General features: G+C 42.7%; 2 protein-coding genes across 4 annotated transcripts in view; one reads left to right on the forward strand and one right to left on the reverse strand.

Moving 5' to 3' along the window:
- Positions 1 to 16,105, forward strand: part of PCCA (propionyl-CoA carboxylase subunit alpha) — a 439,968-nt gene that overhangs the window by 413,406 nt on the left and 10,457 nt on the right. The window contains exon 22 of the mRNA XM_003832051.5: positions 11,974 to 12,114. Coding sequence (XP_003832099.4) covers positions 11,974 to 12,114 — 141 coding nt within the window. The remainder of the gene's footprint in view (positions 1 to 11,973; positions 12,115 to 16,105) is intronic.
- Positions 10,076 to 16,105, reverse strand: part of GGACT (gamma-glutamylamine cyclotransferase) — a 74,397-nt gene continuing 68,367 nt past the window's right edge. Inside the window, exons 4-5 of one of the 3 annotated variants that reach the window (XR_010109641.1) lie at positions 11,506 to 11,632; positions 10,076 to 10,275 (exon numbers count right to left, since the gene is read on the reverse strand). The gene's annotated coding sequence lies outside the window, so the exon portion shown is untranslated. Of the gene's footprint in view, positions 10,276 to 11,505; positions 12,509 to 16,105 lie in introns of all 3 variants that reach the window. The other 2 variants (XR_008620692.2, XR_010109642.1) reach the window with 2 other exon arrangements.

A 16,105-nucleotide genomic window follows, 5' to 3' on the forward strand; every position in this document is an offset into this window, starting at 1 on the left:
GCGCCATTGCACTCCAGCCTGGGCAACAGGAGCGAAACTCCATCCCCCCCAAAAAAAGAAATAATAATAAAATAAAGTTTTTTCTGTATTAAACATCTTGTGTTTAAAAGTCTACAGTGAGTCAAGGATGTTGAATGGCCAAAGATCATAAATCTCTCCTTTTTAAATGAGCTGTAGGCCGGGCGCCGTGGCTCACGCCTGTAATCCCAGCACTTTGGGAGGCTGAGGGGCGTGGATCACTTGAGCCTAGTAGTTCGAGACCAGCCTGGGCAACATGGCAAAACTCTGTCTTTACAAAAAATTTAAAAAAAAAATTAGCCGGGCATGGTGGCATGTGCCTATGGTCTCAGCTACTTGGGAGGCTGAGGTGGGAGGATCACATGGGCTGAGGAGGTTGAGGCTGCAGTGAGCTGTGATCACACTACTGCACTCCAGCCTGAGTGACAGAGTGAGATCCTCAATAATAAGCAGTCTTCAGTGTTTCATTTTACCCAGGCTAAATGTATTTGTAGTTTACATATATGTTTGTATTTTGATACATTCATGTGAGTAAAAGATATACAATAAAAATTGACACTACTGAAGGGGAGTGGGATTAGATGTGAGAGGGTGGATCAGTAAGTTGTTTTACACACCTCTTTCTCATTGGACTTGTTACAATAAGCCTATAACTATTTTTAACTCCATAAAATACATTGTTTTATAAGAGCTGTCAAATTTCACTTGCTCAGTCCCCTGATTCTCATTTTCTTATAAAATCTCAGGTTCCTCAAATATGAATTCTTCTGCCATGAGAAATTAGCAACATAGTCTTAAAGTCTGGGGAAAGATTATAGTCAGATCCACATAGATAGGACAACATTCCAAGTCGGGAGAATGTTCATATGAGAATTGAATAGAAGGCCAAATGTTTAGGCTAAGAATATGATCAGAGGACACTTCCAGTGGAGAGAGTCAGCATGAAGAGTTGAGGTGCATGGCTGTTGTGCATCTGAGAGCGTGTACGCGGGCGTGAGAGCGATTTAGATCCCTGTGTGTTGAATTCGAGACCCACCCAGACAGCCTCCAGTGTCTTCTCAGTGACTGTGACCAAGATTTCTGTCCATCTGTGGACATGTTTTAATGACAGCAATTAGTGGTAATGATGGCTATTAAATACTTAATGACATTTCTGTGTTCTGAGGCTTCTTCATACAAGAATTCACTTACTGGCCGGGCACCGTGGCTCACGCCTGTAATCCCAGCACTTTGGGAGGCTGAGGTGGGCAGATCAAGAGGTCAAGAGATTGAGATCACCCTGGCTAACATGGTGAAACCCCATCTCTACTAAAAATACAAAAAATAGCTGGGCGTGGTGGCATGCGCCTGTAGTCCCAACTACTCGGGAGGCTGAGGCAGGAGAATCACTTGAACCCGGGAGGCGGAGGCTGCAGTGAGCCAAGATCATGCCACTGCACTCCAGCCTGGGTGACACAGAGAGAGACTCTGTCTCAAAAAAAAAAAAGAATTCACTTACTTTCCACAGAAGCAGGCACTGTTATGATCCACAGTTCATAAAGAAGGAATCTGAGACATGGAAAGTCGAACTTTCCCAAGCTTGTAAGTGGAACAGTATTCTGACTCCAGATCCTAAACGGTAAACCACTACTCTCTGCTGCCTCGCAGCCTGGAGATTTTCTGTAAGAGAGGGCCTAAAATAAAAAAGCCCACCTCATATTGATCGCATTCTTAGTAATCCTTGAATATGTTTATATTGTGTCATTCATGAATGTCTTTTCCCTCTGGCCAGATTATGGTATTTAGGTCAGGAGCCATTTTTTCTTGTTTATTTTGTATTCTTACATTGCCCAGATATGCTCGATAAATGGTTTTTGAATGAATTAACCAAACTGTTTCTCTAATTCACTATACTTTTAACTGTCTAAGGAAAAGACAACCATGGGGTCCCTCGCTGCATGCCTGGGAACCTCTCTGAACACGGAATCAACTTCCTTTCTTTGATTTTAGAGCCAGATGTGATGTTTGAAGAATGTAATCTATTTGCTCTCAAACATGGAGAGCATAGAGCTAGAACTCCAACAATTAGAAGTTAATCTGAGATGTCCTACAATACATGATTTTAAAATAAAATCCACCAGTGTCAGTCTGGTGCAGTGACTCATGCCTGTAATCCCAGCACTCTGGGAACCTGGGGCGGGCGGATCCCTTGAGCCCAGGAGTTCAAGACCAGCCTGGGCAATGTGGCAAAACCCCATCTCTACAAAACATACTCAAACACTAAGCAGGCGTGGTGGCGTCTGCCTGTAGTCCCAGGTGCTTGGGAGTCTGACGTGGGAGGATCACTTGTGCCCAGGAGGTCGAGGCTGCAGTGAGCCATGCCTGGGTGCCAGAGTGGTACCCTGTTCTCTGCCCACCCTCCCCCATCCCCCCCCCAAAAAAAATCCACCACTCTTTCATTCTGAACAACCAGAGATGTTTGGAAAGGACACAGGAAATAATACCTGGTGAATAGTTACTCTCGAGCACTTGCTAGGTGCGCTGCAGATCTTCGTAAATTTAATCCTCAAAACAGTTACTCAAGACCTGTATTAGCTTGATTTTAGAGTTGACATCTGTCTGAGAAGGAGGTAACTTGGTCAGAAGGTGCCATCTCGTTGGGATGTCACAGTCGGGCCGGTTGGCTTCAGAGACTTGGGCTTTCATGCTCTGCTGCTGCCAGGACGGGGGCCACATCGCCCTGTCTCCCGATTTCTCCCATGGCTCTCCAGGCCTTGGCCACCTTCAGCATCGTGTGTTCTGTACACAGCACAGCATGAGGGTGCCAGCAGTCCTCCTCGGCTCAGCGTCTAGGATATGTCAGAACTGTAAACCCCGAGATTCTTAGGCAACCCCCCTACCAGCGCTCATTTCTGCTACTTCAGACCAGAAACCTTCGCGGGCGGGGGTGGGGGCGGGGGCGGCGGGGGTTTCAGTTGCTTTCTGCTTCAGTTTTCTTGGCCGACAGTCTACCTCGCAGTATTATAGTCATCTTTACTTTCGTTTACTCTGCCTTTCTGTATTTTAGTTTCTGAATTTCTGTCCCATAAAGCCAGCATTTAGGCATTTTGAATTTTGAGTTTCTTCAGTGAATTCATAATAGTAAAAATATTTAAGAAAACCTGTAAAGGCAAGATTGTTGTTGAAGCCCCTCCCATTAGAACACTTCCCAGGTGCTCCAACCTGGGGGGGACTGAGGACTTACATGGGAAGTCTGAGCTCCCCATCTTTTTTCCCCAAAGATCATTCATTCTGACGGCATGACTTCAACTTGATATGAGCAAAGAACATTTCAGATGGGAGGAGAAAAAGGAAGAGGGTTGGGCACCGTCGTGAAATGGTACACTTCCTCACCGCGGTGCTTATCTACATAATTGTGTTTTTATAACATTTCCTTTACTTTTCTGTAAGCTGATGCTGCCCTAATTATAGATTTTTAAGAGAACACTTCATTGTACCCCAAATTATACAGTGCTTTAAAAAGGTACTTTCTTACCGGTTTACCAAAAATACCTTATAAACTCGTAATTACATAAAACAATTCGAGATACAGAATAGAAACAGCCTGTACTGTTAACAGGTGTTGGTATTGTTATATAATTGAGTACATGGCTTTCAAAGATCTATAATATTTTTCTTGAGTAAAAAGAAAAAAATGACTCATTATAGTCATAATGTGTCACGGAGACTCCTGATCAAACAGAACGCACGTGTTCTATTTTGTGCATTCTGTACAGTTCATTGTAAATGGACTTGCCTTTGTGGAAGTGAAAGTGCCACTTATTCCAGCAAATTGCCTTTGTGGCATATGCACCTACTTGTTAGACAGCTTGGGGGCACTTGGGCCAGGCAGAGGCTGGGCCCCCTTTATCATGGGCACACCTGCACACATGGCACTATGGCGCCACGCTCCAGGGAGGCTGCTGTCATTAACAGACTTGCTCCTTGGGAAACCCACTGAGGACTTCTCAGTGCCCTCCTGCCCATCAGAGACCGCCTCGGAATTCTTAGAAGACTAGGAATGGGGCAGCTTCCTAGACGCTAGCTCTTTTCCCGCCACATCAGTTTTAGGCCTCTCTTATGATACGAGTGATTCAGATTACAAGGTAACCTCAGTGCAACACAAGGGAAGAAATAAATCCTCTCTGTTATTGAGTGCTGGGTCTAGTGTTTAATTTTCTTTCTTTTCTTTTCTTTTTTTTTGAGACAGAGTCTCGCACTGTGGCCTGAGCTGGAGTGCAGTGGCGCGATCTCGGCTCCCTGCAACCTCCACCTCCCAGGTTCAAGCGATTCTTCTGCCTCAGCCTCCCGAGCAGCTAGGATTACAAGCGCCCGCCACCACGCCTGGCTAATTTTTTGGAGTTTTAGTAGAGACGAGGTTTCACTATGTAGGCCAAGCTGTTCTTGAACTCCTGACCTTATGATCCTCCAGCCTTGGCCTCCCAAAGTGCTGGGATTATAGGTGTGAGCCACTGCACCCAGCCTAGTGTTTAATTTTCAATTTAATTTTTGGCACTATTTTTTTTTAAGTTGTTCATCTTAGGACAGTATAACTGGAATGAGCCTTGTGTTTCCAGTTACAAAAACAAGACGGAACAAAGGATGAGGCTAGATTTTTGTATTATTGACAACCCCATATTCTTCCCTCCAGAGGAGAGATCATGTTTCGGAAGCAAGCCCGAGATACACACAGTCTTACCCATTCCTTCAGTGCTGTTGATGATTAGCCTTAAGATGGTTCTTTTCTCTAAGGAAACCCTCCCCATTTTTGCAGGATGTTTGAAAAATGAGTTGCTGAATGGGCTTCAGATATTTTTATTCTTCTGTTTTGTTGGGATTTTCTTCCCACTCCTATTTGTGTTAATTTTTCCCTCGAAAAATGAGATTGCTGCTCACTGCCGTTGAGCCTCCTTGTGGCACATTCATTGGTCCAGTAAACGACTTAACTCCAAGAACCACCTACCAGTAACACAACAAAACCTTGAGTACAGATTGATTCATAAATGGCAGCGGACGAGTGTTGAAAGTGACGCATTATGTCGCTGCAATGTATTGACATTATCAATTGTGTGTCACTAAACAGCCAGGCTAACTGGATGATTTACTTTGTGTTTAACTGCCTTTTTCAGTTGGAGCAAATGTTGAGGAACTGGGATGCAATGTCAGAAACCATATATTTTCTTCTGTTAACACCAGCTTCGCTGAGGCATGTTGGTTTTGGCTGCAGGCTGTAAGGCTCTAGTTTAAAAAGGTCTAATGACCAGGAGGCAGGGCTTTACACTGTTGCCACATCTTTTCTCCTTTCTATTTATGTTGCCTTGATGCTTGGGGTGGGGGTTCACGCTATTTATTGTGCTGACGTTGGTTTCCATCCTGAGAGTCCTTGATGTTTCTTTGTGGATTTTGTTTGTTTTTAATATTATTTAGCATAATAACCTAAGCCGTAAACACTTGCAGTTGCGATCCAGGTGTCCTTAGTTCAGCAGTCAGACGTATAATAAGGGCCACTCTGTACAGTGAAAGGTGACAGCTGTGGCCCCCAAAAAAGCAGCTCTGGACTTTCCCCTCCCAAGTTTCAGTCCTGGTAACTTGAACGAGACTTTCTAGTTTCTTGAAACATTGTTTTATTTTCTTGCAAGTTAGTGTGGTGTTCATATTTCACCACGCTGAAAGATACAGTGTTTCTCAAATGTGCACTTGCCAGTAGACGGATATGTTAACTGTTACCATGACGCTGAGAACTGGAGCTGCTAACTGACCCTATGCGTTTGTTCTCTGCGTAAAATGTTGTAACAGTGCTAATTACTAAGCAGCTGAATTTGTGAGAAGGTCCACAGCACTAATCTGCGCCTCAGTGTTGCCTTGCTAGTGAGAAAACGTGAGCATGTACTCAGGACACATGGACTTGATGATGAACTTCCAGGGGCACGTTTATCTGTGGATCACGGACGGTTTGACTTGTGGGACGTAACATTTGATTTCTATATGTGCGCTTTTGAGACACTCGTTTTTACCCTATTAAGAGTTGTGGAGTGCAGAACAAGACATTTTAAAAGGGAAGAGTAACATTCAGAGATTTTAAAACGGAAGCTTTTAAATTACTACTTGCTTCTGTTTATTTTTTATTTTTTGCTAGTTTTAGAAAAACAAGGAAGAATATCTCAAGTTGGAATAGTCAGATTTCAGTGTTTGGGTGATGGTGTTAAAATCGTTGTTTTAATGGTAGATGAAAATGATTCTGTTCTGTTGGATTCACATCCTGAATAAATGTTTCTACACAATTAGAGTCTATAACAGACTAAGCCAGCATAGTGGTGGTGTGGGTTTTTTGTTTTGTGTTTTGTGTTTTTTGTTTTTTTTTTTGTCTAAAAGAACAACTTCAAGCCTTGGGAAAGAATTTGTTTTTGCCCTGTGGATGGGTCAGAAACATCTGCTTCAGGTATAGTTTACAAGTGTTATTTATTAACCCATGAGCCGAAAACCCAGATGAGGAGCTCTGACTATTGAAAACTACACATTCCATGTTTTTATAGATGTATATTAAGATGAATTCCACATACCTATTATTTGGATTTCTGGCAGCCGGAACTTCTACAAGGAATTTGTGTTTTTAAAAAGGAATGTAAAATTAATTTTTCTTGTATCAGAGTTTTGCTGTATATGAAGAAATCCTGCTCATGGGCAGAAAGCAAAGGTTTCAAAGGAACCTCATCTCCATATGGTTTTACTCGATAATCCTTTATCCACCATCTTCAGCTCTCATTCCTTTGCTTTCTTGCCTGTGGCTACATTTCTATCTCTGCATCAATTAGCACAGTGATTTATACAACAAGCAAGCAGTTTAGAGGTAATGGTACACAATTAACATCTCATTCCACCATAAAGGGTATGCTAAATACCCCAGTCATTGCTTTCTCTGCCTGGAATTGAAATAAGTGTTTGTCCTAATTCATATGCTATCTGATGTGAAGTGGGCCTGCTTTGTACCGCACTACACCATTAATCTAATTATAGATAGCTGCAAATGAAGTGCTGTCTGAGCTGGGAGATTGAAGAAAATAGCCTTTTGTCATTTAGCATGACTCTGTGAAGCAAGATCACACTTTACAGGGCAGTACTACAAAATGGAAATCTCAATAATATTGCTGCCTGTTGCATCTTTTCTAATTACAACAACATTGTAAACACAACTGGGCGCTGATATAAATAGAGCTGTAGATATGCTGTCATGTGGGTTGTAGGAGAAAGTCCTTCGAGTGCTGTTGGATTAAATGATGCATCCTGATTGACAGCTACCTTGAGACTGCACTGATGGAGTTGTCACAGCATTATGCTAACAGGCTGCTCCAGCGACTGCAGCTGTAGGAGGCTGTGGTTCGCCCTGCGCCTTAGCTGCTGCCTGTCCATGTCCGCTCCTTTGCCTGGGCTGCACCTCCAAAGGAAGGATGGCCGTAGGCTTCAATTCTGTGTATTGTCACTGTTGTGTCTTGGAGATTTGTGGTGGTGGTGGTGTAGCTCAGATATCAGGCGATTGGGCCCTGGGCAGAAGTAGAGGGAAATTATTTTGTATGGCTCCGAACCTTGCTCTGCTTTTCCTCAAGTGATAATTGTGTACCCTACAAAGAATTTAGGAGAGTAGAACGTGGTTGAATTTCAAGTCTCATTCCACTGAACTGTTTTAATTCATATCTAGTTTTTCTCTGCTTTTCAGCCACGCCAGTGTTTTTAAAGATGCATCACTTTTGCATTTCGCGCTTTCCATCACTTTAAAAACACTGACACTATTTCCCCAGCTCTGAGTTAGGACAGTAGACCTTTAGGGGAATATTTGAGTGTTGCTCTCACTGCCACGCTGCGGAAATGAAGACAGAGCTTAATGTTGGAGACCTTTGGGGCCAGAAGGTGTAAAACCTTGACTAGGAAGAGAGCCTAATCTTTGAAGAAGTGTCTGCCTCCTTACTTAGTGAGGGGTGCATGGACAGTATTTGGCCAGTGCTTCAAGATAGCTGATGCACAGTGATTTACAGTCAAAGATAGCACCTGCCCTTGAGTTGGTATTGACTGAGATGGCCAACAGTTGAGGACATGAAAGAACATTAACAGTCAGTCAACTGTACGTGTCCTAGCTGTTACTGGAAGAATGACTTATAAATGGAAACTGGAAGTGAGCCCACTTGAAGAGGAACGGAGGTTGACAGTGGCACTGGAGGCTTTGAAATCACAGCTGAAAACGGTACAGCAAACTGCAAGCGCTCACCTCGGGAGCAGCCGCAGACCTCGGGATCATTGCAACATTTAGCGCATGGGGTCTGCAGAATTACATTACTGCTACTTCTACAGGCTGTGGAAAAAAGTGGGTGGATTTAACGCTGTAAGGAGGTGCATGTACTGTACAAATACAGAAGCCTCCAGGGTGGTATTCTGTGTATCCGTGAAAGTGGAGTGTGTCTCAAAGTGGGTCATTCTTTGCTGTCTTTGGGGTGCTGATTTCTGGGGTGCTGGGGTGCAGGCATACATGCCCAGTTGCAGGATGCTTTTCTTAATGAGGTCCAGTGATAACATCCCTCTCTCACCCAGACTGTGACTAGCCGCCGCCTCCTGCTGCAGCAACCACTCTCAGCCCCCAGGCTTTCATTAGGTCCACGGAAGAGCTGCGTGTCAGTTTTAAAAACAATCCCACTGGTGTTTCTTGTCATTGTCCAGCTCTTGTGGCCTTCCTCCTGACCCTTTCATGTCAGCTGTGATCCCTTTTCTTTCTTTCTTTTAAACTTTTGGGAGAAATTTTCTTGTTAGACATGGTTTCACACTGTAGAGGCCATCAAATTAATTTGCTTAGAGACCCGGGCTCGGGTCACCTTTCCGTCATTGAGTCATTAGATAACACCTCATTCCCTCCCATTACTGTCGTGTGTGGGTTGAGGAGTCCCACCAGGCCAAGCCAGAGAGCAACTGTTCTGTTCTCACTTACGTGGTGAGCTGTTTTTCAAGAACATTTTTTTTCATTTGGCTGTGTGGTCTGGAGAACACCTTCCTAAGCCAGCGGAGTGAAGTTCCACGCACTGACCAGCCCCGAGCTCACTGGAGCGAGTCATCTTCCGGCTCCATGGCAGCCCAGCCCCACCCACAGGCAGCTGCCTGTCACCCACGCTGGCATGTTCCCTCATCCTACCCAGGCAGCGGGAAAACCTGGCTGCTTCTGGGATCCTACTACTCTGTCCTGTCCACAAGCCTTCAGAGTCTTGGATTCCTACCCTCAAACATCAACTTTGTGATTTATCTTCTTGAAAACAACCACAAAAACTTAAAATCAAAACTCTCTAAGGGAGTTTCGCACAACCCTTGAGGAATAGTTAAATGCCCACGGTGAAACCGAGCTTGTACCCCACGGTCCAGGTAGGGGCACATTCCTGAAGTCTCACAAAGCATTGGCTCTCTGTGCCCCCAAAGAATCCAGAGATGCTAGTAAATAGCAGTTTTGATCAGAAGCTTGGAAGGCCCTGGTGTACATTCTTAAATGACTTCTTTTCTGGGGCATCAAAAAGCTTTTACGGTTCTCACCAGGCAGTTCATTCTGATGGGCCCATATGCTGCACCCCGCTTGGGCCCCATCCCGGCACGCGCCCTGTGCAGCACAGCACAGGCCAGCTGAGAGGTTGTTTTAAGAAGGCGTGTTTGTGTGGTACACTCACGGGCTCAGGACAACATCAAAGGTAATCTTAAAAAGAGAATCTCTCTCTGTCTTCTCTTTTTATATTCAGAAAGGTCATTTCTAAACCAACTATTTGCACCAAGGCCTCTCTGGAGGAGTTTACCCCGTTGTTATTTTTTACTTGCTATTACAATAAGTCACTTATCCCCCAAACAGATTTAAGAACAATAAACAAATACAAAAGGAAAAGGAACATCTCATCAGTAACAAAGACTGCATCTAAAGGCATTGAGTTTGTGACTCTTTTACATCTCTTTCCAAGCAAAGCAGGAGTCCTACAGAGAAAGGAATCTGAAAGATGAAAATTATAAAAATAGTAAAAGGATCCAGTGTTCGTCAGAATCTTGTAATTTCTGGGGAGAAATGAAGCTAAGTACAGTCTTAGCACTTGGTTCATATGCAGGCTGATCTGTGATATAACTAAACTTAGTTTTTGGAGTTTATCCACTGTGGGGAAATGTGGTAAATCATATTCTCAGCGAATGAAGATACTTTTCCTGAATTTAGGCTTCATATTTTGAAGTCGAATTCTGCAAAACAAGAAAAAAATAGATCTGTGTGCTACACTGAAAACTGAACAAGGCACGTCGTAAGTCAGTCACACAGAAGGCGCAGCTCAGGGCGATACCAACTAGAAAAGTAACTTTTTTGTTGACTCTGATGCCTCTAGTGATGTTGGATTTTTTCCCCCATTGCAGACAGCACAGATAGGAAAACTGTGCAATTTGGTCCAATTATAGTCCTCTCTGTCCCTCCACACCCTCCCCCATTGATTTAATGAAGGACTTGGAGGTACAATTCACTGATAAATAGTCCCTCTGCCCAGAATGTTTATTAGACTGACAGCAGCGTGCACTCTCCTCGCTTTTTCCCTCACCACTTATGACTCAGATGAATTTTAATAGGAGCAAAAAGCTTTTATTTGCACTGTAATTTCACTTAAGGATCATATCCTTCAGAAACTGGCAGACGCTTCTATGTCTTGATTGCAAAACACACACTCAGGAGTAAAGAAACATGCAAAAGATGTTATTATTCAACCTGTCACAGTGTCGCAAATCCACTTGGAACTTAGGCCATCAAAGCTCTCCCCCCACCCTTTTCAGTAGGCCCTGTGAAGAGGCACTTAGAGATTCCCGCCGTCCCCATGCAGAATTAAAGGGGGAATTATATTTTGTTTTTGCATCCCTGCCATCATGATGCCCACAGGAGGCTTGAGTTACAGCAGGTTTTTTTGAACAAAATGGAGCTGTCTCACTGCTGCTTCTTTCTTACCCAAGAGAAATCAGACCTGGTAGGGATCCAGAACCTTCGGGTGGTGGTTCCAATTTCACCAAGAGACATTTCCTCAAACCATTTTATCTTTTTTCTGTTTGGATAGACCAAATTGTGGCTCATAGATTTATTCATGGAGAGGATAGGAATTCTCTTTTTTGAAATGTTCTGCTTCACTGAACTGCCCTGAATATGCCCGATTGTTTGAGAGCCACCTACAGAAGGTGCCATGAATATACTTGTCTTTGTGTATTTTCCATCAGTGTTTATAACATCTTGATGTTATTGTCTCTCAGTGCAGAAGGCATTCTCATTATCTTGCCATCTTTTCCTAACCATCTTGTTACATCAGAAAGACTACGTAGTGCCTTTAAGAAAAGCCAACTTTTTCAGTCATGAATATAACATTTTCTGTCACTGAAAAAATGGAATTTTAAATACTATTTTGCCCAAAATGAACACTGAACCCCATTGTCTTAACTTACCGATACGTAGTGCAGCCACTCTTGGAGGGCTGTGGGAAGCTGCAACAGCCATCTGCTGCCATCTGCTGGCGCCTGTCCACATGTCCCCTCCTCCATCCCCTGGGCCTGCCCAGCTCACGGGATTTTCCTTGATAGGGATAAGTTTGTAGGTGGTGAAGGGAATACAAGTAAAGTTCTCAGTTTTCTTTATAACGTTTTGAGATGTTTTTCTTAAAGATACAGGATGATACTTATCAATGATTAATTTTAATAACTGGAATAGCCCTTATTTCAAGAACTTTCTGAAATAGCTCAATATATGACAGAAACAAATATATTTTGATGTGTGCAGCAATTGAGAACCATTTGAATTTAAGGCTCTTACTGTAATTTGAATTTAAAAGCTAAAAATTGATTTAGAATGAATGCTACTTTTGAGGAAAATTTCATTTAAACTCATTTATGGTTTTGTTTTGTTTTTCCCTTAAGTACAAGGTGAATATCTTAACCAGACTTGCCGCAGAATTGAACAAATTTATGCTGGAAAAAGTGACTGAGGACACAAGCAGTGTTCTGCGTTCCCCGATGCCCGGAGTGGTGGTGGCCGTCTCTGTCAAGCCTGGAGACGCGGTAAGGGCTGTGTGTGTCTCTGCAGGACATGCTGGTCTCCAACTTCCCCTTCCAAAGCGACGGCTAACGGCACAGCACGATTCGGCTCTTTGCAGTTCTTACTTAACCGACCCCCCCTAAACAGCAAAATCGATTTCGTGTGTTGTCGACCTGTTTCACGTTTGCATTACGCTGGTGCCAGGACCCTCAGCGCTTCCCCTCCCAAATGATCTGGGAGTGGAGCAGAAAGAAGGCCAGATTCATTCCATCATTTTGCAAATGCAGTGTTTTGGGAAGTACTTTCCTTAAAAGTGCTGCTTACTCTCTAGTACGCTGTGCTCAAAGCATCCATGAAGTCATGCCAGGGAATAATACTCCGATGAGGAACTTTTTGCATGATTCCTGGAACAAATGTCTAATTGGGAAGAAGAGTTGAGGAAAGGTTAATTCTGCAATCTGTACAGTACCAGAGCACTTCCATTACTTGGTAAATAAAATGTAGCATCACAGTTTGAAGTTTTTCATCTTGATCTTGTGACATTAAAGCACAAATCAAAGCTATATTATTTCCTCGAGATAACTTACATGGATGAATTGATAGGATGCACACATTTTCTTAGAACATGGATAGAAATCTCTACTGATGAGCAGCAAAAGTGAAAAGAAAACAATTTAGGAGGCAACCAGATTTCCAGGTACACTTAAATACTTGCATTTTTATTCATGTGCAGGAAAATAGCATCCAGACATGACTGTCTCTCATGGATGAGGTGGTGATTCCGTTTGGTATCTCAGGTCACTGGGACTTACATTTTAGTGCCTCCTGATTTCTCAATAGTACAGATAAAATATCTGCTTAACATTGAGGAAAAAATCAGGTAGTTGGCATTGGCTTCTAGAAAAGTATTTGCAATAAATGTGAATATTAAGAAAACATGATCAGTTTTAGTTGTTTGAATGACCAGCCCTGAAACTAATATGCGAAGTTAGAAAACCGACTTAACGGCTGCTTTACCTGGTGATACAGAAATAGAACTGTCCACTTTTTCAGAAAGGCATAAAAGAGGCTACGTGGCTGTGAATTGTTGTTTGCTGTGAAAGCATTGATACTCCTGGAAGAAAGCCCTCTTTAAGACTGTCTAATGCCCACGTGTTAAGGATTTGGGAGCGGCCATAAGAAAAATTATGTGTGTGTGTGTGTGTGTGTGTGTGTGTGTGTGTGTGTGTGTGTAAAGTTCAGGGGAGGACATCTTCCTTCTCCAGAGTTAGGGTCGTAAGAGGATAGTCTCGTGGCCTTGACATTAAGAATCGTTCACTTGCACGTGACATTATCAGAGCTGTCAGTGGAATCTTCTAGTGACTAGATATGTAGGTTGGTAAACAATATAAGGGTTTTGTTTTGTTTTTTTCATTTTTCTTAAGTTTTTTTTCTGGAAGGCATCTATCTAGTCTGTATACTGCCAGCCTGAGCTTTCCACTCCTAATTGTGTGGCTTTAATTATAAAATCGTGTGTGTGTGTGTGTGTGTGTGTGTTTCAAGTAAGTGTTTTCCTTAAATCCTTTTCTAACACCTGAATCCAAACCGGAGTGGAGGGAGGGCGGGCAGGGAGGAGGGAGACCACTCCTGCCTCAAGCCTGGAGGGCAAGAGGGTGAGACTGCAGCCCTGGCCCCTCACACGGCCCTCAAGGAGGTTGCTCAGAGGCAGTAAACGGGGCGCTCCCAAGGCCAGATCAGCGCAGCCTTCTGGTTTCTTAACAGCTGCTGGCTCCTGATCTGACTTTCCCACATACCGAAAGGGTTTGGCCTTTGTACGTTCCATTTCCTGGTTAATAATTGAATGTAGAAAAGCAAGGCATTTCGTAAATGGGAACAATGTGATATCAGTCCTCGGTTCATTGATGTAGCTCAGATATTAAAAACACCCACCAATAATTAAATGTGTGTACTCATTAAGAATGGTTTGAGAACTGTTAAAAATATGTTACGGCAGAGCAACGGGGCCTATATTTTATGCATTCCTTTAAAGTCAGAGTACCTGGGGGGCACGCGTAGTGAACAGGCTCAGGACCTCGGGATCTGTCAGCTCACTCCTAAGTTCTGTTTGCGGGGGCTGCTCAGGTGGGGCGTATACTTGCTTTTATTTGTCTTTTTTGATACTTGCAGAACTTCCTTTCATATTGTGTGCCATTGTGTTTTGATGAAACAGTCTTTTCTCTTGAATTACTGCTTGTGAAAAATGTCCCAAACCACTAATACCGAAACCCAGTGCAGCCTGAGAAGTTTCATCGTCGGCTCTTAGCGCAACTTCTATAGTTAAATTCTGCTTAGTGTAATTAAAACACAAGAAGCTTCCTTGGACCAGAGGCACGTCACTTACTTGAGGCCATTGTGAGGAAACACTACCTGTCACGTTGAAATTTTGCGGTTTTAAGTGATTTTAACACCGCGGGGCGTGTTGTGTTTTCCTCCGCACTAACAATAGCCGAGCGAGGTTCCCCTTTTATGGGTGGGAAGATAATGGAGTCAGTCTCCTTGGTGTATTTTCAAGGAAAATAAGGACCCTAAAACAACTAAGGGCCTTACAAGTATTCTGTTTTTCTTTGAAATGTTACTTTTTATCGTTTAAATTCCAGTAATCTATCATGTTTCTGTTTAGCTTAGCTGAAGTAAAACTTGACCAGTCGTAGAATGGTGGGCCTGGCAATAAGTTCTAAAAAAAGTGTCACATAAATCGTAATGAACAAATCTGTTTTGTGAAGTAAACAATTTGAACACAGTTTAAAAACCTCAGGAAGAAGAGATCTGGGGTGGCCGTTGAGAAGTAGTGAATCCACTCGGGGCGCTTGGTGTGCCAAGGCCTTGTGCACTGATTCATCTGAAACACTCAGCCTGCCCTAAACACAGAAGCTGTGTTTTATTTGAAGGGCTTCTGTAGGGTTCCCACAGCAAAAGTTCCTAATAACTTTTTCAGTGTCTATTATATACTATTTAACATTAAATGTGGCAGGTCACATTTTAAATGATTGTGTAATAGTTTTTCTGAACACGTGGAGAGAGGATGTTAATACACAGTAAAATGCAGGTAAGCAAACAAATCAATAAGAAAGTACAGTGGATTATTAAGGTCCAGAATCAGTAATATAATTTAGGAAACAACTGATAGAATAAATTTTAGTGCCTTTTTATATGCCTTCTGAAAATGTTTCTGCAGTAACTCATTTCAGTTTGAAAACCCGTTTTCTTAGACTCCTAACACTATTGTAAACTGGGAGCACTTCTGTAATCAAAGTTAGCATGACTCAGCTGTTTCAAACTTCTACCTTTATGATACTCTTGAACAGAAATGTTAAAAATATATATATTTTCAGAATAACGGTAGAATACATTTTTCCACATGTCAAATTAGACTTATAGCTGCTGAATTTATTGCATAATTTTCACTTTGACTTTGAAGTCAAATAAAGTCATGATGAGCACATTCGCTTTGTTAGCCTTTTGATATCAGAAACAAAACAACCCCATAAGATAGTCACCCAAGGAGGCATTTTAATATTGCATTTAGTTAAGATTCTTTCAAGTCATGTTTGTATTCTGCAGTCATCGCAGATTTGCATCAGAAATACTCATCTTATTTAATACACCAAACAAATGAGAAACAAACCATAAGCTGGCTATATACTCATCTGCATTTCTTTCTTTCTTAACGATTAGTGAAACCAGGTGAAAGAATAGATTGAAATTAAGTACCTGTTGCTGCTTTTTCTTGCGAATTAGCCCATTCGATATTAGACTTTGGGATATTTTGGTGGGGCTAAGATGAAAAGATCCACCTCGTGATGGAATTGACCTTCAGCAGGGGACAGTGAGGTGTCTGCGGTTGTTCCTCTTGTGAACAACGCCTTAAAGGCGAGAAACAGCCTACTGTACAGCGTGCCAGTGAAAGCACCACACTGGTGGGCGTCGGTAGCAACACCACTTACGCTTCACCCTGATTTTGTTTCCTCCTTGCAC

The sequence above is a fragment of the Pan paniscus genome, chromosome 14 (genome assembly GCF_029289425.2).
Source record: "Pan paniscus chromosome 14, NHGRI_mPanPan1-v2.0_pri, whole genome shotgun sequence".
Classification (NCBI taxonomy): Eukaryota; Metazoa; Chordata; class Mammalia; order Primates; family Hominidae; genus Pan; species Pan paniscus.